The following is a 23,130-nucleotide window of genomic DNA, read 5'->3' on the forward strand; positions in this document are numbered from 1 at the left end:
GGGATGAGAAAAGAAAAGTCAAAGCAGAGTCGTGGAGCGATAGACGCTACAAACTGGGAATCCCCCATCCAGAGGGGCAAAGACCGGACTTTTATGTGGAATCTCTCATTCCTTTCAATCATAGGGCAGGCATTGAAACGGATGAACAAACGTTTGTCCACAGGCCCCCAGCCTGCCACTGGCACAGCCCAGACCGCCCCTCCCCTGCTCCTCCAGGCCGCCAGCAAGCAGCAGCCTCACCCCTGCAGGGCCTGTGGCACTTGTGCTGAACCTTCTGGAAGGAAGCCAAGGGGCTCCTGGGAGAAGGGACCCGTGGGTCCATGGGGAAGACCACAGAGGCAGCTGTAATGAGGGTTCCTGACACCAGTGTGGCTTCCAGATGGGACAGGGGCCCTGCCCCCCAGTGAGCCTCTTCCCCTGCCCCCCGCCCAGGCACCTGCAAAGGAGAAGGGGCCAGTCCTACGTCCACCTGGGGGCCCCTGACCCCACACCAATATCTGGGTCCCGGGTCACCTTTATCCAGAATCTAGTCTAGCTATGTGGAGCCAGTCGCGGCTAAGAGCGCCTCGGCCAAGCGAGTCAGGACTCTAGGAGGAGAGAGTGAGGGTTACCGTCCAGCACCTCACCATGCCTGCACGGAGCCCACACGGGGGGCCGCCCGGCTCATCCTGCTGCCAGGTGTTTGCTGCACGAGGAAGCAAAGCATCTTGGGGATGGGGGCGAGGGATGTGAGGAAGCATGACAGAAACGATCCAGAACAAACATTTTTGAAGAACCCACACTTTGGGCTCAGAAACCAGCAGGCCCACCACTCTCTCCCTCCCACTCCTTAACCAAGGACCATAAACTTTGGAGACTCTGTGTCCTTGTTCATAAAGGGAGGACACTACCCACTGCCTCACGGTACTAGGTTCCATGAAGGCCCATCGACCAGCTTTGTCTTGCTATGCCTGGCAGTTCTGGAAGTCTGAGCACCAAGGGGGTTAATGGGGCTGACTCTGGACGTGGTTTCCTCTTTTCTTCCCTTGGATTACATTTTCCTTTTTTTTTTTTTCTTTCTTTTTTTTAACGTTTATTTATTTTTGAGGCAGAGAGAGACAGAGCATGAACAGGGAGGGGCAGAGAGAGAGGGAGATACAGAATCAGAAGCAGGCTCCAGGCTCTGAGCTGTCAGCACAGAGCCCGACGTGGGGCTCGAACTCACAGACCGTGAGATCATGACCCAAGCCGAAGTCGGACGCTTAACCCACTGAGCCACCCAGGCGCCCCCTTGGATTACATTTTCCTTGATGGACATGTGATGATCTTGTCACGAGAAACAAAGTTACCTTTCGCTCACTCAGTACCTGCCCAGGACAGCAGCTGGGGACAGAGGAGAGGGTTGGGCGGGGTGCGGTGAGCAGAGTGTGGGGCTGGCTTGCAGGCATCACTTCTTGCACCCCCGCCCCGGGGTGCCCCTGCCTGCTCCTCTCTTTCCTACACCAGAACCCCAACCTCCACCAGCTCCCCGTGATCACCGGGCTCCCACCTCCGGTGGGGGGGCCAGCTCTCCCCCTGGCAAATCTCTCCAGCAGCCCCATGGGGTAGGCTTTATTTCTCAGCTCCATCCCAGAGAGTTGGAAACAGAAGCTCAGGGACATATCCAAGGCTGTCCAAGGCCTCCGCAGAGCTGAGACTGGAACCCGGACCTAAACTCACCCTGCAGTTCTACACAGACCCCCAGATGGAAGCGCAGGGACCTGGCCTGGAATGGGGGTCTTGAACTGCCTTGGCCTTGGCCTCCTCCAGGCCTGGGAGTGGAGCTACACTTAATGGGAGTCACCTCTGGCTTCAATACTCAACACCGGCCAATGTCCCCAAATGTGCCCTGCCTGAAGTGGGCCATCCTGGTGCTGAGGCAGAAATCCTGCAGGGTCAGGGGGGAAGGGGGGGGGGTCTCTGTTTGGCTCCCAGGCCTCACCCTGGGCTCTGATGACCTGGCTCTACCGCTGGGCTCCGACCTTTCCAACCAGCACGGCCCGAGGCTTTAATCATTTACATCTGGTCAGAGTCCCGGTGTTCAGTTGCCAAATCTGAGCACAAGCCTGGAGCTGGCAGTGTCCAGGAGATGACCACACGCCCCCCTGTGGGTTCTGAGCCCTGAGGCTTTGGGGGAAGCGGGCAGGGAGGGTCACCTTGAGTTCTAAGCACAGTCACAGATGGAAACCAATTTGCAAATTCTGAGAGGGAAACCGGTTGTAAGCTGGGACTGGGGAGCAGCGTGAGGGAGGAGCTCTTCGGGCAGAAGGAGGTGAAGGTCTGGGGACGGGAAATCCCAGACTGCTCCTCAGTGAGGCACAGGATGAGCGGGGGGCCATCCCTCTGCCGCCGTCATCGTATGTCGGGCTTCTGTGTTTGCTTTGGAGTTTATTGCAATCTCATTGCTATTTTGCATTAGAAACTGTCCCTGCCCTCCAACCCCCACAGTAAGATTTTCGAGGAGCAATTTTAACAGGACCCCAGCTGCATTCTTCAGCGCATCTGTATTCTCACGAGGCCTTACTCTACAGGAAGACATGTCCATTACATAACTCAGTGAGGAAGTCTGTGTTGCCATATGAATATGCATTCAATGCACGAGGTATAGATACAAATAACAAGTGGGCCACAGTGCATTCCTACTGCTCCGCGATAAATCCCATCCTGCTGGCTTCTCTTCCTTCCAAAGTAGCCCAGGCTCCGTCCCCCAGCATGTGGTGCTTTGGAATTTCACAAGCAAACGTTCAGGAAGACCCAAGGAGTACAGCATTAGGGCAGAATCAGTGTCTCTGATCAGCCAGATTCTTGTGGGTTCATGTCTGAATGAACCATATGAACCACAAGAGAAGACCTACCAGAAGCTTCTAACATCTCTTAGTCTTAATCTTCCCCTGTCTCTGTCTCCCTTCCTCTCCACCTCTGTTACTCCCTCTCTCCCCATGCATACGCATACATGAATACTTACACATGCATATGTACGTACACACACACGTATACACACACACACACACACACACACACACACACACACACACACACACAGCAGCCTCTCCCGAGATGAATCTAACAGGACCCGGCAAGGCTCCAGCAGTATCAGGTCTCCGCTGGGTCTACAGCACCTCTGATCGCTGTCTTCCTTATGACTGGCCCCTAGAAGCCTGGTGCCCTAGGTCAGACCACCCCCTGCTTCCCAAACCCTTCCCCGGGTACCCCTGCCACCGTCATGCACAAGCTAGGTACTGCCACCCCAGTAGCCGTATCCTCAGCCTCCCCCCGTCCCCAGTATCCCAGCCCAGACAAGCAGAGTTTTAGTTTGCTCTAAGGGACAGCATGACCCTATTCTGCCACTAGGTCACTGTGTGCTATTGAGGTCACTGCCACTTTCTAGGAGGCTGGCTCACAGAATGCTGAAAGCCTCTACTCGCACCCATTTCTGTCTCTGATCACAAGGCCACAGTGATGCCTGATAAAGACCCAAAGGTACAGAGCACCCCCTCACATCTCTACCAATCCCTTGTTCCACGGTGCTTCAACTTACCAACCAGTAAACCTCCCTCCCAAATTGCCTAACATAGCATTATGAAGTTATTTTGCCAAGGACAGACACCGAAACTTTTTTTAAGTATTTTTTAAGTTATTTAGTTATTTTGAGAGAGAGAGAGAGAGCGAGCAAGTGGACAGGGGCAGAGAGACAGGGAGAGAGAGAATCCCAGGCAGGCTCCACACGGTCAGTGCAGAGCCCAATGCGGGGCTCAAACCCACAAGCCCCATGAACCACAAACCCACAAGATCATGACCTGAGCCAAAGTCAGACGTGTAACTACCTGAGCCACCCGTGCGCCCCTGAAATGCTTTTTATTAAACCTATTATCTGCTATAATATTTGAGTCATAAAAGAAAGGAAAATAGGACCTCATCGGTTATCTGTTGCTATTAACAATGAGAAAGTTTCCCATAGGCCGTTCATCTACTCTCTGCATGCACAGCCCTCACCTAGGAACCACCTACTGTGGATGACTTACTCGGTTACTAGCACCATAACTGTCTGTAAGAGGCTATTACTCCTTGATCACAGGACAGTGCTCCCCCCAGCTCCTTCCCTCTCCCAGCAAGTGACCCCAGCCCCTGGCCCGGGGTAACAGTTCCAGGGACAGGTCATAATCATGCCTGGACCTAGGGGCCTCCCCTGGGAATCTGGACTGGCGCGAGAAAGACTGGGGCACCCATAAACTGGGCCTGCAGGGAGGGAGGGACAGGCCACAAGCAGAGTAAAGCAGAAGAGATCGGGGTGGGGCAGGGGGAGAACCCCAAGCTCCCGGTGCTTTCCCTCCTAGAGCCGGCACGGAGGGAGTTCCAGGAGCCATCCTGGGATCCTCTACAAAATCTCCTTTTGGCTTCCGCTAACTAGAAAACGTGCAGTTACCTGAAACTAAAAGCCCTACTTAACACTGGCACAAAAAATAGGCAACCACCAGTGTCGGTGGAGGAACTATGCAAGCGAACAGAGAAGGCGGCGCCTGGGGCTCGACCTACCGTTCAGGACTCTCACTCAGGGCACTCTGAGGGCACACTTTAGTCCTCTACCTTAAACGTTACCTCTTCAAACACTGAAATGTAACTCCTGCAGGGAGGGACAAGTCTTTAAGTTACGGATGGCAAAGCGGTGTAGACCCCGTGCTGTCTCCGATTGGGAGGGGCTGGCTGGACTGGGGTTAAGAAGGATTCTGAGACCACCCTGGGTTCAGTTGGGAAGTGTGCAGAGGGAGCCAGCCGACCTGGATTCTTACGCTGGCCTTGCCCAGTATCTGGGAGCAGTCTCCTCAGCCCTCCCTGACCTCAGTTTCCCCATCTGTAAAGCGAGAGGGCAGGCCCAGCCCCGACATGTGGCCGACAAGCTCTCACTTGGCTGTCAATGCCACCTACGGGCTCTGTTTCCTCAACAACTTCTATCTCCGCTTTGGGAACAGGACTTCTGACATTTGTGCTGTAAACAGTTTCTTATCCCAACCGGCAGAGATGGCCCCTCAGGGACAAGGAGAAAAGGAAAATAAGGGAAGGAAGTGACCAGAGGAATTTAGCCTTTAGCCCACGGAAACCTGGGGACAAACAAAGAGGCCGGCCTGTGGCCTCCGAGGCCGCAGACCCGAGCACTAGCACCCACATCATTCGTGTCCCACGCCGGAACTGGGAATCTGTGCCCGGTCACAGGGAAACCCACAAGACCGCAGGGCCTTTTGTTTTTATGTTTGTTTACTTTTGACAGACAAAGGGAGCATGAGCGGGAGAGGTGCGGAGAGAGTGGGAGGGAGGGGATCCAAAGCAGGCTCTGCCCTGACAGCACAGAGCCCGACGCGGGGCTCGAACCCGCGAACCGTGAAATCATGACCTGCGCCGAAGTCGGCCACTCAACCGACTGAGCCCCCCAGGCGCCCCCACGGGGTCTTATTTACGAAACACGGAAGGCAACAAGGAGGATCCCTTTAGTGCCAGTTTATGGGGAAAAAACTGACACAGGCAAAACCCACTTCCCGCTGAGATGTCAGGGTGCTCAGTGGTTCCACCCGACAGAACTCACTACCTTCCCAGAGCCTCTGGGTCCTGACGGCAAAAATGGAACACAGTAAGCAAAACTGCTCGAAAAACATACCAAACATCTGAGAAGCAAAACAGTCACAAAAGTCCAGCTAGTATACTCCAAAACGAGGTGCAGACACGAGAGGGACCTCTTCCAGTGGGCCGAACCATTTGAGGCCCCGCTCTGTAACAGGGCAAATATATATATTTTTACGTTTATTTATTTATTTTAAGAGAAAGAAAGCGTGAGTGGAGGAGGGGCAGAGAGAGAAAAAAAAAGAGAAAGAATCCCAAGTAGGCCCCGTGCCTTCTGCACAGAGCCCAACACGGGGCTCGATCCCACAAGGAGATAGTGGCCTGAGCTGAAATCACGGGTCAGATGCTTAACTGACTGAGCCACCCAGGAGCCCCTGGGGCAGATAATTTTAAGCGGGCACTCATCCTGCAGCAAACAGACATACAAGCGTTTCTGCCACAATGTGGTGTGTTTTCCCGGAAATCTTCACCTTCTGCAAAATCGCACACTAAAAATAATAGGATTCATGGGAAAGACGGGGTGGTGCAGGTCGCTCAAGACTTACAGGACCTTGTCACTTGAGGCTTTCCCAAAATAGTCATGGCTCTAGCAATACCCTAGCAGAGTAAGCCGCACCAGCCCCTGGACCCAAAGCCCCAGTGGGTCAGTTGTTGACTGGTGCTTCTCCTTTGAGATGATGGGCCTCAGGGTCACTCACTTCTTTTTTTTCTTTTTCTTTTTAATTTTTTTTAACATTTATTTTTTGAGAGACAGAGAGAGACGAAGCGTGAGCAGGTGAGGGGCAGAGAGAGAGGGAGACACAGAATCCAAAGCAGACCCCAGGCTGCGAACTGTCGGCACAGAGCCCGCCGCGGGGCTCGAACCCACCAACCGCTAGATCATGACTGAGTCAGAGTCAGGTGCTTAACCGACTGAGCCACCCAGGTGGCCCAGGGTCACTCACTTCCTACAGAGACCATTCTCACCCCAATCAAAAACCCTACCCAGGGTGTCACCTGTATACACTGTGTTCTCACAACGCAATGCCTTCCAGTCCCCTCCCTGGCCCTCTCAGCTTCTCCCTTCAGCCTGAGGGGGGTGGGGGCCGAAAGATACTAAAACAGCCACAACTTGCACTAAAGGAAGGTGCACCTGTAGACTTTTAGCATTTTTTTTTTTTAATTCCTGTCCTATTTCTCTTCCTTCATGAGAAAGCCCATCCCCATCTATCGAAACACAAACACGCTGGGAAAAACTGTCAGTGAGCCAACACAACTTCCCCGCACAACATCCTTTCCCCGTTCGTCAATCATGGAGACACGAGCTGTATAGACCAACAACCGAGTAATTGCAAGTGTAAGATAACCGGGAGTTGCTTTCCAGATAATTCGACCGTGAGTCACATCTGATTTACAAACGGGCGGACTTCTGTACGCTACACATTGACAGAAAGTTGTAACAAGTGAGCGAATCCAGCCTGCGAGCTGCTTTCACACATAATGCCATTCTTTACAGTGTGTACTTTTGTCATTTTACTCAAACTGACTCGGAGGCAAAGTAGCCACCAATTCTTGGCAGCCCGTCCCACGAAGGGGTGGACCTCGTTCTCCACCCCTTGTATCTGGTGGGCCTCGAGACCTGCTTTGACCACTAGAAGGAGTCAGCACACAACTTCTCAAGAGGCCTTCCTTGCAACCTCCTGTTCTTCATCCTCTTGTTGTCCTGAGACCACCATGTAACGAAGCCCAAGCCAGCTCCTTGAGAATAAAAGACCAAGTAGAGGAAGAAGTCCAGCCGACAGCCAGCACCAACCCCTATGCTCATGAGCGAGACCCTCTTGGACCCTGCAGCCCAGTGGAGACGGCAGATGGCTGCAGTCACGAGTGACCCCAGGCAAGACCAGCAAAAGGAGCATATAGCACAGAACCATGAGCAAATAAAACGGCTACCGTTTTGACCCACTAAATTCTGGGGTGCTTTGTTACGCAGCAAACACAAATACAATGTGACGCTCTGTAGACATTTCACTTATTCTTTAATATTTTAATCATTTTCCCACTGGGGAACCAGTAAATCTTTTTACTGAGGTCTCAGTGATTTCACAGGCCCCCGAGAAGGGGCTAAACCAATCCCCAAAGTGGCAGTGTGCCCAAGGACCCTACCAGGATTGATTAAAAGCCAAGGGAGGGGAGGTGTCTGGGTGGCTCAGTCGATTAAGTGTCTGACTTCAGCTCAGGTCATGATCTCACCTTCATGAGTTCAAGCCCCATGTCTGGCTCTCTGTTGACAGCTCGGAGCCTGGAGTCTGCTTCAGATTCTGTGTCTCCCTCTCTCGCTGTCCCTCCCCCACTTGCACTCTGTCTCTCTCTCTCTCTCTCTCTCTCTCTCTCAAATAAAGACGTTCAAAAAAAATTCTTTCAAATAAAAGCCAAGGGCTAACCAACAACCCAAACTCCAGAAAGTTATCACACAGGAGGCAAGAGGAACCCAACCGATATAAAACACCAAGAAAGAGCAGTTCCTAACATTTAGACCATCCCTGAGGGAGACTGGAGACTCTCTAATATTCCTAAATGTAGGCAAGACCCCAATCTTTCTGGATGTCATAGACGGAATAATAAATAGCACTCCACCAAATACATCGGTATCCTAATCCTCAGAACCTATGAATATGTTACCTTACATGACAAAAGGGATTTTGCAGATGTGATTACACTGAGGCTCTCGAGATGGGGAAACAGTTCTGGTTACTCAGGTGGGCTGCAAAAGAGGCCTTCACACCAGAGTCCTTATGAGAGGGAGGCAGGAGGGGCAGAGGCAGACAGCAGATGTGACAATGGGGGCAGAGGTTGGAGTGATGTTTTTGGTGGCAAAAGGGGCCAGGAGCCAAGGGATGCAGGTGGCCTCTAGAAGCCGGAAAAGACCAGGAAGTGGAGTCTCACCCAGAGCCTCTAAGGAACACACCTCTGCCAACACCTTGACTCTAGCTCAGTTAGACCCACTTTGGACTCACTGCCACCCTCTAGACTAGAAGATAGTAAATTTATGCCACTGAGTTTGTGGTAATTTTCACAATAGCAATAGGAAACTAAAACAGTGGATAATTCCTCCTGCCTACAAGAATGTAACTTTGGACTATTCATAATAACAATAACAGCTAATAATAGCAGTTAAGATTAATTTAGTGTCTACTTTATGACGGGCCTTGTTCTAAGTGCTCGTCTGATACAAACTCATTTAATCCTCACCAAAAGCACACAAAGAAGACGATTACAACCCATATCTTACAGATGAAAAACTGAGCCTTCCAGAGGTTTAGTAACTTACCAGGGCCACGGAGCGGGTAAATGACACGGCCCAGGGTGGCACCCAGGCAGTCTGGCTCCCGATCCCACGTCTCACCCCGGCAACTCCCAAAGCAAACCGTCATTGGCAACAATCAACAACAGCGTAGGGAGCACCTGCCGTGCACCAGGCACGTGCTTAGCCTTAACTGTATCTTCTCTCATTCGATTCTCACAGCACCCGCTGGAGCTCAGAGCAGGCTCCCAAGCCACCCTTGTTTACAGAAGGAGAAATGGAGGTGCAGCCGCATCACACCCAGGAGTTAAACACGGCTGAACCCGGTTTGGCCACACATCCTCCTGCCTCTCCCGTCCCACTTGAGGCCCACGTGGCTGGGGAAAGGACAGAGCTCAGTAGCACAACCACATAATTTATCTTCCAAACTGGGAGACTCAGAAAGGGAAAGGAGTCACTATTAAGAATTTCACTTCTCGGGGCGCCTGGGTGGCGCAGTCGGTTAAGCGTCCGACTTCAGCTCAGGTCACGATCTCGCGGTCCGTGAGTTCGAGCCCCGCGTCGGGCTCTGGGCTGATGGCTCAGAGCCTGGAGCCTGTTTCCGATTCTGTGTCTCCCTCTCTCTCTGCCCCTCCCCCGTTCATGCTCTGTCTCTCTCTGTCCCAAAAATAAATAAACGTTGAAAAAAAAAATAAAAAAAAAAAAAAGAATTTCACTTCTCATAACTGCCCAAGAGGTACCCACCAGGACACGTGGCCACCCTCAAGATAAAACCCAGGCCCATATGCTGCCCCACCTGACATCCCTAGCTGCCAGGTCATGGTCAAGGCTGGAAGAGGAGGGGTGGTCCCGGCGGAGCTCAGAACGGTCTCTGCAAAGCTCCAGGCCTGGAGTCTCAGCACACAGACAGAGCCCGTCCAACAGCAGACTGGGAGTCCACCTGAGGGCAGAGGTCGGCAGCCCTGGATAGAGTCCAGGGATACAAAAAGACTACTGAACCCCACTACTGCCCCAAACAAGAAGCCCAGCAGGGAGCTCAGAGCCATGGCAAGGGGCCACATGGTCATTAAATGTGGCCCACAGCCTGAGACACCCAGCTCATCTCCAAAGTTCTAGGCCTGCCGGACAAGAAGCCATGTGGCCTGAGGCTCCAGCTGGGCTCTGCCCCTTCCTAGCTGTGGGATCTCGGGCCAGCCCTTTTCCCCTCTGGGCCTTCTGGACAAAATGCAGCCACTGATAAATGCCCTACCTGTGTCTACAGGATTCATAATAATACATAATAACAGACAACACAACAAATGAGCCACAAACTTAGCAGAGGTTGTGGGAATAGATAAAATCCTCTCTGAAATGGATGCTATTGATTATTCCCACTTTACAGATGAAGAAACTGAGGTGGGGTGGGAGAGGGGCTAAGTCACTTGCCCAGAATCCCAAGGCTGCTAAGTGGTAAAGTCAGAACTGGAATCCAAGCCGACTGTTCCTGTAAAATCACACCGAATCATTCTCCCGGACTCGGACAATGTAAAGCAGCACATTCTAGTTCAGACTCCCTGAGGGAGTGCCTTAGTCCCTAGTTCCCCCCCCCCCCCAATTATAAGTCTTATTGGCAGGCTTTGCAAATCCATTCCCAGGGCCCCTTTCCCTGGAAAGTCTAATTCCAGAAGGTCGGGGACTGAAAATCATAAGGACCTCCCTCCCAGGTGATTCCTAAAACACTTCTCTTCCCATTCAAGTCCCTCTGGAGACTGATTTCCAGAAAACAGAATGTCTCACTCTGGTGCTCCTGTATCCTTGACCTCCTGTAAAACTCTCTGGTCTCCCTCTTACCCAGAGTGCAGCCTCAGCACAAAGCTTTCCAAGGGAAAACACATGTGGCTAAAGTGTTCTGCCCGTGTTTGGGTTTCCATACTTTTTCGCCACGGTTACCTTCTGTTTGTGGCAAGTGACACAGGTGTCCCATGTATGGAATCTACATAAATAAGACTCTTAAATCCTGTTAAAAAAAACAGCAGGTGAATTTTAAAAGTAATCAATAAATCACAGTTTAGGTGGCCAGAACATACAGTGGAATCAGGAAAGTGAATCTCAAATGGCTGAAGATTGAGAAAAAGTTCCCTAAGGATAAGCTGTGCCCATGGAGGTTTTGCTGACGGCCCTGAGCTCTGTTCTAACATCACCCCTTCCTGCCCCCAGCTCTCTCACCCTGGGGAATGTACCCAATTCCTCTGAGCCTCAGTTTCCCCTTGTGTAAAACCTCCCACCTCATGGAGTGTTCATGAAGATTAAATGAGACAACACAAGCGAAGCATTTAACACAGAGCTGGTGCTTACAAACCCTGCAGACACAGACGGGGAGTGAACGGTGTCGGATGGTCCTGCCCTCTACCCCCTTCATGCTGAGGTCCCAAGTCTGAAATCCAGATATGTGGGAACTCAAACTTGGCTGTCCACTCAAAGAAGTCCTGATACAACAGTTCCGGGAGGAGACCCAGACATCAAGGCTTTTACAAAGCTCCCCCAGGTGATTCTAACAGGCAGCTGGGATCGAGAACTAACCCCAGGGCATGTCCAGGAGCCAAAGAGTGTAGCTTCCAATACTACATGCTCCAGAATCACCCTTCAGCTGCTTTCATTCTTGCTTCCCACCAGTGGAATCTGCAGAGATGGGGGAAAGGCGTTCAAGGCGTTGTGTTTGCCGGCAAAGAGGTGTTCGTGGCGTCAGAGCGGGGCACTGAAGGTCCGAAGGCATCGGGAACCTGAACATGTTCTCCACACAGCCTCACATCAGAAAAACTGAAGCAGAATCTGCCCACCTTCCCTAGCCTCTAAAGAAAGCAGAGCAGCTGGACCCCGTGCCACACCACACAAGGCAATGCAATCCCCATGGACATCTGGGAGACAGAGGCAAGAAAGCCGTCTCTCCCTTCCTCTTACGGGGCAAAAAACTTGGTAAATCCCTGCCCCTCTGATACCTGCACTAGCCCCACAACAGACCGAGGCAGGCGTCACGTGCTCCTTACACAGAGCAGGAAAGGAACGCTTAGCTGGAGTCGACACGCACTTTGGGCCCCAAAGCCACTTTGCTCCCTTACTCCTGTGCACCTGTCACCGTCCGTCTCGGAGCCATGGATCGGGAGTCATTTCCAATAAAAGGAAGGCAGCAGGGATTTGCAGAGTCCACTGTGGTGGGGCCAGTGTCGGTTCTGGGCAGTGCCCGCACGTCTTGGTCCCCTCCTTGGCTCTCCCTGCTCTCCATGCCCAGACACGCCTGTAGGTGGAAGGCGCTCCCTCCCTGCCGAATGCTGCTTATTCATTAAAGCCCCTGGTTCCTCCCTGCCATTCTAATTACGCACAGCAATAATAAAGAAGCTTCCTCCCCTACCAGAGGCCTATTTATGTGATGAGAGAGCATTTCGCCCCCACGGTATTGGCTCGTCACTCAAACCCTTGTTGGAATCAAAGTCTCATCTCTTTCAGGATTGACTGAGCCCTGCCTACTCCTCTTTAGCTTCCACCCACTCCTGCGCATCCAAGTTTCTAGAAGCACCATTTCGCCGAGGAGTGGGCAGGATGCAGGTGCCATTCCCCACCGCTGTGTTCCCTTAGAGATTACTGGCTGATATTCATTTGACACACAGTAGGATATTTTTTGAGCACCTACTATGTGCCCTTACTAAGATTGCGGAAATGAAAGACATAATCCCTCTCCCCTCTTGCTGGGAGAAAAGGCATTAAGAGAAAAGCACACGCTTTTAGGGTCTGTGACTGATTCATATCCCATCTCAAGCATTCATTGGCTGGGTGATTTGATTCCTCGACTGGGAAAACTACCATATTTCTCAAAAGCCTCAACCGCCTCATCGGCAAAATGGGATCATAATAACACAACCTCATAGGGTTGTTGGAAGAGTCAACGGGATATACAGAATTGGAACGTCTTGAGCACCCCATCTACACTCGCTGAGATTATCAACAGCCAGTACCGAAGACTTTGGAACCACGCAGCCGAGATCTCACCAAGATGGATAAGCCTAGGAAGGCTTCCCGAGAAGTGATACCTGAGCTGGGTTTTGAAGGATAAGTAGGAGTTTGCTAGGGAAAGGGAGGATGTGCCTGGCGGGGGGAACTGCCTGAGGGCTAAAGGCGATCCCGGGCTCTGAGACACACAGGACACGGTGCGGGAAGCGTGCACAGGGAGTACAGAGGGACCACAGTGGCAGTGGACAGAGGTTCAAATGCAAGTACAGACACAGAAGTGGATCCATGGTCAGAGTCCTCGCCAGTGAAACCCAGAGCACCATTTCAACTCTTTCCTTAGCTCCTCGAGAGCCACGACCAGTGCCCTTCCACTTCCGTCTGTAGTTTGGCGGCCACGGGAAAGTGGGGCAGTCACACTCTACTGGTCGTGTGCTCATTCATTCGGACACTCAGTAGGATTCCCTAAGGGCCTATGACAGGCCAGGCATGTGCTAAGAGAGGCTGGACAGCTTGGTCACTTCCTAACCTTCACTCAAACCCATTCCCAGCTGTGCCAGGCTGGCCTGGCAGCTCTCTCCAGAAGTGAAATGGGGGTAACGGGGACTCTCTCCCAGCCAGCCATTCAATAACAAAGGTGATTTGGCCAGGGCCACATGAAATCATTTGGTGTTTTCAGATTGCAGCATAAACGAAGTCCTCGATAAATGTCAGTGTTTAAAATGTTTATTTTTATGCTGCTTAACTGCTAGGGCGTTAGAATCCCGTCTCCGAAGTCCAACGCGATGCCTCCAGAGGGACCCCCCGGGACACAGGCAACCCCCCTGCCTGCTGTTCCTCTGCCTAACCCCATCCCCACCCTGGAGCATATGACGAGGTGTCCACTGCCATGCCTATCCCTGCCTGGGTCACCACAGGAGCTAGCTCAGCCTGAACCACCCCACACCCCCCCTCCCGTTCATCTCACCCTTCTAGGGCTCCCTGGGTCCACCAACCTAGGTCTTGGTGGGGGCAGGATTGAAGGTCTAAAGATAAAGGGGTGGCCCTTCTGGTTTTGTAAATTAATTTAAATGTTCTATTAAGGAAATCTGCGCACATATACAAAGGGCATAGTAATGAACCACCATGTACCCATGACCCAGCTTCCACAACTACCAACATTCTTGTTTCGCAGGCAGCTCCGCCCACACCCCACCCCCACTTGCTTTGTTGGGAAAAATGTTATGGCCAGCCTTTCTGGCCATACCGCCCAGGGCTCCCACTGCTCCCAAGAGCCAACACGGTCTGATCGCTCTGGTACTTATCCTTTTGCACCAAAAGCATCCTCGAAATGATCCCCTGAAGAACACCATTTTTCTGTCCCTAACAGAGTAGTAATCACTGGCCACACCCACAGGGCTTACACAGGATGGCAGAGAAGGGCGAGAGCCGGATTATCAGATGGCCTGAGTCCAAATCAATACTTCCTAGATATGTGACCTTGGATAGATCGCTCAACCTATGTTTAGATTTCCTGCCTGGCGGAAAGGGGAATGCTGGTAACAGATCTGATGAGGCTTGAACAAACAAAATAAGGTATGCTCTTTGCCCAGCACAGAATACTCAGTGAGGAAACCTTAGAAATAGACGTGTTAGCTGGTGGGTGAGCTCTGCTCCTATGAGATACTATTAATATCTCCCATTTTAGAGATGAAGGGATGAGAACCAAGAGAGAAGCAGCAAGTTGCCAGGGACAGCCTGCTCTGTGTCCCAAGTCCATGTGTCGGATGTTCTCACTGGCTGCCTTGAACTGCAGATCACTGGAAGTGAAGAAACACTCCAGAATAGACACGGGCGAACGGTGCCAGGTGGCCCGGGACACCCAGCATGTGTTTCCCCGTCCTGGATGGGGAGCTCTCCCAGCCTGAGGAGAGACAACCACACAGTGCCTGTGCGTGCATGCGTGGAGGGGAGGGGTGCTGAATTCGATTTTACAAGACAAAATGATGCGGGAGGGGGCCGGGGGGAGCAAGTCCCTGCTCACTCTTTCTGATTTCACACACCCTACGGCCAACCTTGCATTTGATACAGCCATTCACTATTTATCGCAGCACGAGAGGCAAGAAACTGGTTCACTAACTTAAGCTTCAGCAATTCTTGGCAATTCCGATGTCCCTCCCTATCATCCTATTTTTTTTTTTCCAATTTAAAGGAAAAGGGTGGGGGGGGGGGAAATAAATCAGTCCAGTTGCTGAGTGATATCCAGACAAAGCCACCAGCCCATCAACCGCATTTGCCAGCTGGGGAAGAGCAGGGGCGGGGGAGATTTGGATGTGTGTTTGGGCCCCGCCTGGGCGCTCCCAGGCTGCTCCCCAGAGTGAGCCCTGTCAGGATGTCCCCCTCCCTCCCCCCCCCCACTCCCCCACTACTGCAGTGCCGTGTAGGGAGGCACCTCCCAGATCTGCAGGAACAATGGGCTGGGGAGGGGGCAGGTGCCGCTCGGAGCGCAGCAAAGGGCGGGGGCCGAGGCCACAGACAGTAAGACTGCCAGCACCCCGCCCATGGTGTCTGCTCCGCCACCTGACTCAGTTTCCCCAGCTTTGAGGTCCCCGCCCCAGAGCCTTTCCTGGATGAATTTCCCTTACTTCCGAGACGTTTTAATTTCATCCTCGCCAGGCGGTTTACCCTGCAGCTCCCCTCCAGCGGCTGCTACTGCTAAAGCCCCTCCGGTCAGGGACGCGCGGCGTCTCCGTGCGCCCAACTTTCCCCACTTGGGACCCACGATCCTGGCCAGGCCGTCCCCTCGGCTGGCGAAACCATGATTTACAGCCCTGGTCTCCAAAAGCTGTTCCTCCTCTTCCCTCCGTTCCCCGGTCCTCTCTCGCTCCTTACCCAGCACCCCCGCCCCATGTGAGCCCTAACCTCGCTCCCCCAAAGAAAGCAGCCACGGCACATTTGCAAAATGCGGGCGTTCGTCCTCGGCGCTGGGCGCCACCTTCCTTCCCCCCCCCCCCCCCCCGGCCCGGGCAACCAGGGGACGAGCCCCCGCCGCTTCGCCCCTCCACAGCCCGCAGAATCCCTGGGGATGGGCGGGGCGGGCTGTGCGCTGCAGTTCAGCCTGGAGCTGCAGCCCCCACTCCGGGCTTGTTAAGTCCGACCTCCGAGGGGCGAGGGGACAGCTCCAAATCCTCGATTTGCCCCAGGCTCCCACCCCCGCCTCGCTGAGTCACGGAAATGAGCCGCTGGGGATTCGGGGCCACCCGGCGGCCGGCCCTTTACTCCGCAAGCGCGGGCGTCCCCGCACAGCGCGCAAGGAATGGACATGGTGGGGAGGTTCTCACCCGCATTCGCAAAGGGCCCCGCAGGAGGCGCCCCCCCCCCCCCCACCGCCCGCCACGACGAGGATGGTCAGAGAGCCCGGGCGGGGGCTGCGGTCCCCGCCGCAGTGTCCGCACCCCGGCCGGGAGCGCAGCACGTGACCGGCGGGCCGGAGGCGGCCCCCAGGACCCCCTGCCCCGCCGCGGCGCTGACCCCGGCCCTCCCCCCTGGGGCAAGATGTTGCGGGGTGCGCGCCCACTTTCCCGCGGCCCGAGAGAGAGCTTCGGGGCCCCGGGCCGAGCGCGCCTCATCCCTCCCACGCCCGGCCCGCCCGGCCCGCCCGCCGCAGCCGCAGGACCCGCGCCCTGCGCTCACCTCGGGGCCCCGAGTCGCCGCCGCCGGCCTCCTTGTCCGCCATGGTCGCGCCGCCCCGGCCCGCGAGAGGAACCTCCGGCGCAGCCCCTGTTTCCGTGCGGGTCCCAGTCCGCGTCCTCGGCGGCACTCCGGCCGGGTCTGAGCCGCGGGGCAGCGGGAGCACTGCTGTGACGCGGCCGCCGCCGCAGCCCGGACTCCTCCCCGCGCTCCTCCCGGGCCCGCCCCGCGCCCCGCCCCGCCGAGCCCGGCAGGCTGGGGAAGGCCGGCGAAAGCAGGCGCGGGGCCCGGCTCGGCGTCTGCCCGCCCCCGGGACCCGTCGCTCCAGGCCCGGCCCCTCCTCTCCGGGACTCGCCCCCCGAGTCGGCCGCCGCCTAGGAGGTGGCGCGGCAGGGGCTGGGCGGCTCGTCTGCCGGCCGAACGCCGGCGCGCACGGAAGGCGCACAGCTCGGCGAGCGGCGGGGACTGGATTTCAGGTCCCCTCCGCCCGGCTGCGCGTCCTCTCTCTGGAATGGCAGGGGGCTCAAGCCCTGCAGCAGGCACCGCACAGAAACCCCACTCTCCCGAGGAAGCCGGCTCCAGCTTCCACCAATTTATCTCTCTCCCCCATCCCCCAGGGTCCCAGGGGAGCGGGCAAGCGCCCTTGCAAAGGAGGAAGGCGGCGCAGCCAGGACTCAGGCCGCAGACCGAGGACCTGCGCTGGGGGCCTCCTTCTGCGCACTGCCGCGGGCATCCTCCTCCGGGTCGCCCGCTGGACTCCATGGCAACTCGGGACCCCGGGAGGCGCTAGCCTCGGTGGCTGCGTCGCGCCTTCCATGTAAGGGCTTCCAACCCGGCCCTCGTTAAAAGTCTGAGAATAACGACATTAATAATGCAGAGCTTCGGCGGTCAATGATTCATCCTCCCTGTACTCAGGCTCCGCCCCACACACGCGCCCGGGCACCTGTTCGCGACTGGCCAAGTGGCTGCTGGGTCCTCTGTGCAAGAAGGCAACGAGGGTTGTGATAAGATTCTAATGACCACCGTTACTTGGCCTTTCCCTTATGCCTGGCCTATGCTAAGTGCTTCAGAGCCTTATCTCATTTTCCCTGCATAACTCTAAGAGGTGGGAACCATTGGTCCCCATTTCGCAGGGAAGGAAACTGAGGTTTAAGGGATTTCGGTGATGATCCCTAGAATACACACAAGTGAGTGACCAAACGGGGATAACGATCAGCAATCCGTCATGCCCTGAGATGGGCCACCTCTCTCAAGGGCACCTAAGGGAGGCATCATCCTGCAGCCAAGTTATGGTGGAGGGGGTAGGCGGGGTGCTGCCACCAGAGCCCAGAGTCCACCCTCTGCTCAGAAAGTGATGTTAGGGTGATGAGTTAAAAGGATGAACTTGGAGGGTGCCTGGGTGGCTCAGTCAGTTGAGCATCCAACTTTGGCTCAGGTTGATTTCACGGCTGGAGAGTTTAAGCCCCGCGTTGGGCTCTCGGCTGTCAGAGCCCGCTTGGATCCTCTGTTCCCCCCCCCCCTCGCGCGTCCCCCATTCGCGTGTGCTCTCTCTCAAAAATATAAATAAACATTTAAAAAGAAGTAGAAGGAGAAGGATGAACTTGCCCCCTGCCTGCCTTAAAAATCCCGAGTGTGAAGTCTCTGGCTGTGTATAAGACCATGAGCTGGTTATTTAAACCTCTTTGAGCCTCAATATCCTCATCTGTGAAATGGGTACAAGAGAACCCCCTTTGTGAGAATGAAGAGGACTAGATGAGCTGATGCATGAACATGACTTGCTTGGGGTCTGACACATGGTAAGCAGTCCAAAAAGTATTAGATATTCCGAAGTCACAGGCAGCTTTTTACAATGGCCACTTGTGCAGGGTAGTGGGCGGTGGGGGGCGGGGGCACATGGCTGGGGACACTCGCAGAGTGGAGAATACTGTTTTCCTACAGAGTGCCCTCTCCCTACTAAGACTACTGACCTGCTGAGACAATACCCCAGCATCTCAGAGGCAGATCCAAGACATGGCCCTGCAGGCCAAGAGCATGTGGCACCCAAATGCAGGCCGGAGAAAGGGTTAAGGCACTTGTGCAGGTGACAAGGTTAACTCTGCTTCAGCCCTTCCAGCTGACTTCCTCAGACATGGTTACAGTCTACATTTGTCTCCATGTTTGACGCCCCCTTCCCTTCCCTCCCCTAACTGCCCACATCTGGGCATCCTTCAGAACCCTAGTCCAAGGCCGCCAGCCCAGGGAAACCCAGGATGGATGCCACCCCAGTCCCCAGGCTCCTACCGTAAGCTATATACTCACACATCTCGCTTTATTTTTCTCTTCCTTCTATACTGCTGCTCAGGCAGCTCAGCACTCAGAAGCCCTCTCTGTCTATCCGCAGGGAGGTCCACCTCACCCAGGACTTGCCCTCCCACCAGGGCTCCAGACCTCCTGAGAGTCTCCCCAGGGCACCTCCCGGGCCCTTCCCATTCTACCAAAGCCCAGCTCATCCTCCGTTACCCCCCTCCTGGCCCGCAGGGTCTCCGTAAAGGCAGCATCACCCACAAGCCGCCAAGCCCCACGCCTGGGCATCAGCTCTCATTCGTGTCTCTGTGTCTGTCCGAGTTCGGCCCATCTCCAGGTCAAGTGCTACCCAGGGGACCTTAGGCATTTCCCCTCCACCTTCACTGCTACCAACCCATCATCTCTCACCGCCTACATGTCTGCAGGGCCACCACACGGGTCTCCGGTTCCTGTCTTAAGCCTCAGTCCATCGTTCTGGGAATCTGGTCTGCCCTGCCCACCCACCTCTAGGCTCCTTCTCCCCCACCCACCCCATCCCTCCTGACTTCTTTCAATCCCCCACACCCACCCCTGCCTCTCGGAGATGCTGGAATTTCAAACGCCTCAAAATGCGTTTGGTGTTTGGAACACTTCACCCCTCACCCCACCACCACCGGCTGCCTGGAGAGCTCAGCATGGACCTCCCGACCCCAGGAAGCCTTCCCTGCACCCCCATCCTGGCCTGGGTGCTCCTCCTCAGTGTCCTTATGGCACCTGTCTCTTTCCATCAGGCTCCTGACCCCTGGCATCCAGACCTTGGCCTTGGCAGGCTGTCAGAACCAGCGGGAACCCCGTAGTCCCCACCCTCCTGCCACCTATGGCGGAAAGGCCTGAGGGCCATCTGCCCTCTCTGCTGACACCGAGCCACAGTGACAGGAGGGCGCATGAGGACGATGGGGAATGACGTGCTGGGCAGAGAGCAGAAGACGGTTTTGATTTTCAGGGAATATGAAAGGCAGGGTACAGTCGGCCTAGAGGTTGCCCTCGGGGCTTTAATAATCACCACACTCATTAGGAGTCGCCCTGGCGAGCACACGCTGGGCCGGCCGGGTGCCCAGGTGGCCATCCACATGCACCGCCTCACCTAGTGCTTGGGGGGCGCTGCCCTCTCAGAGCAGACAGAAGGCGCCCGTGCAGGCAGGGCCTGTCTCCTGTCACTCGACAGAGGGAAGGGCTCCCGCCCTCCTCCCTTGATGCCCGTAGTCCCCTCACCAACAGGACAGAGTGAGGTCTCTTCACTCCTCCGCTACCAGGTCCTACATGAATCAGCCTCCTGATGCGTCCCGACCTCATCTCCTTCCATGCTCCCACCCCTCACGCCAAATCGCACACGCCATCCGACTCCCGGGGGCTCTTGCAGCCATTTCAGACCACATCCACACTTGTGGGGTCACTCTGCAGCAAATCCCCTCCGCCTCCCCTCCAAACTCCCCCTCACAGTGCTCCCTGTGGGCTCCCTTCAGCACCCCCCAAATGATCTCTTCTCCACCTTCTGGGCCATAGGGCCCCAGGCTGTGGTCTGTGGTGGTGGTGGGCAGTGAGAACGTCCCCACCTCTGCTTATATCAATTACAGGTTGCAGTTGGCCACTAGAGTCCCCAAAAGAGGCCCAGCCCAGAGCCATGTCACCACCGCCCCCTCATGCCGGTCACTTCAGCCACGTGGGCCTGTCCTCAGGTCCCCAAAGAACGAACACCTGCCCTGGGAGCCCATTCTCCACTCCTTTTGCTGTAAACCTCTCTCATTCTCCAGGTCACTTAGATGTCACTTCTTCCAGGAAACCACCTGGCCCTCCCAGACAGCATGAGGCCCCCACTCTCTCCTCTGTGCCTGACTCCCCAAGCACTCCTATCATTGCACTTATCACAACTCTGGGGTCACTGTTACTATTAACCCATTGTATAGACAGCAAAATCGAGGCCCAGAAAGCTGCAGCTGAGAAGCCACAGGGCTGAGACTAGAACTCAGGTCTTTCCGATGTCATGTGGCCCAGCTCCCCCTCCGGCTGCAAGCTTCCCAAGGTTGGCTATGTCCACCACTGTCGCCCCTAGACTTTGCATAGCGCCTGGAACAGACAGTTAAATAGTAAAAAGGAAAACAGTGCCTCGGCCTCAGGCCCTCAATTGCTCATCTTCTCTGAGATTCTCTTCACCCCCCCTCCCCCAGCCCACAGACACCACCCTGCAACAGCCTCCCTCCTTGCTCTTCAGCCCCCAGACAGACACACCCTCCTGCCTTCCTCGTGGATATACCACTGAAGGTGCGAGTCCAGAGGGTGCAGTGAGACAGGGACAGGGCAAGTACAACACGAGAAAGCAGAGTGGAGAAGAATGTGGGGCCACGTAGAGTCAGCCAGACCCGAGGTTCAAATCTGGGCTGAGTCATTCCCTGTCCCCATCAAGTGACCCGAGGACACACCTCTCTGGGTCTGTTTCTTCATCGGTAAAAGGGGTTCATAATCACAGGCAGGATAATTATGGGAGATAATATATGTAAAACACTCAGCACAGGGCCAGGCTACATGTGCTACAGTAAATAGGACTTATTATTTGATTGGCAAATTTGGACCACAGAAATGCCTCTCCCTTGTGTCTTATAAATTACAGAATGGATCTAGGCAAAAAAAATTTTTGGCTGGTGAAAGACACACAGAAGATATGGGGGTGAGTAGCTCTTTTTTAAAATGTTTATCCAGAATTTTTTTTTTTTTTTTTTTTTTTTTTTTTTGATTTTGAGAAACACTGAGACTAATCCAAATCTGAGCTTTTATGTAGGAAGCTTCCAGTAAAAGCTGCTTTGGACTTTGTGAGATGCCACCAGAATTTGGTCTGTACACTGAATATCATAGAAGTGACTCCTTTATAACAGGGCCGAGATTCAGATGAGCTAAGGCCACAGAAAATCTTAAGGGATAGCCCGGGCAATAGGTCAAGTTCTCCTTGACCTCTGACCTTTAGTACCTCTTAAAAATCCAAACTCAGAGCTGAATCACAGTGTCCAGTTTATACATCCTTTTCCCTTGGATTTCCACCCCATCTGGTGTGAATCAGCTTCTCCATTAACATTCCAAAACACATTTCACATATACAACATGGGTTGCCACGTGATTCTTCCAGGAGCAACATTCAAGGGCCAGAGGAAATTATTTCTCAGAATATCACAGTCACTCAGGCCTGCAGTGTAAACTTGAGAAATGCCTACTCAGGTAATGAAGGGTCATCCAAATATTGTTTGTAAGTATTTCAGACAGCAGAGCAAACATCTGTGGCCACTCTCTTAGCAGTATTTTCAGGAAGGCCCAAACCCTGGCTCTGCAAGCTACTGGTTCATAGTAAGATGGAACATTCTGGAAGCCACATACGAAGGAGAACAGGGCAAAGTGAGACAAGGCTCAGAGAAGGAAAACTGGAATGATCCAGTGGCCAGGAAAGCTCTCACAAAGGCTGCAACAAACTGTAGACTATTAGAGCCAAAAGGGTTTGTGTTACAGGGAAAAATTACTGCTTGCACCTTCTTCAGCTGGTAGCCCGATGCCTGGCTTACAGTAGGTGCTCAATATATGTTTGTGGAAGCAATGAATGAGTGGTCAAGTAAATAAATAGTGAGGTGGAAACCGGGGCTCAGAGAAGCTAAATCTCTCCTTCAAAATCGTACAGATAGAGACAGCGCCCTGCTTCCCAGCTTCTTGGGCCCTCAGTGGCCCCCCTCCAAAAGGCCCAGCAGGAAGCTAACTGCAATTGATTGCTAATGCCTGGCAGGGACACCAGAGGAGGCACTAAGGCCCTTTCTAGCTCAGTGGGAGGGAATGCGGTGATGATTAGCAATATCTGTCCCCTGCAGAGAGTGTGAACTGAGGCATCCGCGTCATGATGCTGACCTCCAGAATCCCTTCTCTCCAGCTTTCTAGAATTCTATACCCGGCAAAGAAAGAGAGCATTCTGCACCGTGCAAGGATAAGCCTGGGCAGATTCAGCCAGCTGCAGCCTCAAATGCCAGGAAAAGTCCTTGAAAAATCAACTCTCCCCTAGGCTGGTGCTACTTGCTCTCCCACCATCCTAGAGCTGCCTTTCTGGATGGTTCTGCCCCATCACAGGAACATTTGCACATCCCTCATGGAGGCGGGCTTCTCTGCCCGCGCAGTTTGCACTATTGTGCGTCTTCTTTGTGGTGGCAGGTCCATGGTCACAGTCTTTGCATGGAGAAGAGAGGAAGGCGGCACTGGGTTGAGGAGGGGAGATCCGTCTTGAGGTCACC

General features: G+C 54.2%; 1 protein-coding gene across 2 annotated transcripts in view; it reads right to left on the reverse strand.

Annotated features, from left to right (window-relative positions):
- The window catches only part of HSPA12A (heat shock protein family A (Hsp70) member 12A), a 167,320-nt gene that overhangs the window by 53,211 nt on the left and 90,979 nt on the right, over positions 1-23,130 (reverse strand). The window contains exon 1 of one of the 2 annotated variants that reach the window (XM_086680965.1): positions 16,559-16,743. The exons of the other annotated variant lie outside the window; for it this stretch is intronic. Within the exon in view, the coding sequence (XP_086537091.1) occupies positions 16,559-16,601 (43 nt within the window). The 5' untranslated portion in view covers positions 16,602-16,743. Of the gene's footprint in view, positions 1-16,558; positions 16,744-23,130 lie in introns of those variants that run through there. 2 annotated transcript variants of the gene reach the window in all.

Source organism: Puma concolor, chromosome D2 (assembly GCF_028749965.1).
Source record: "Puma concolor isolate L17-30 chromosome D2, mPumCon1.1.hap2, whole genome shotgun sequence".
Lineage (NCBI taxonomy): Eukaryota > Metazoa > Chordata > Mammalia > Carnivora > Felidae > Puma > Puma concolor.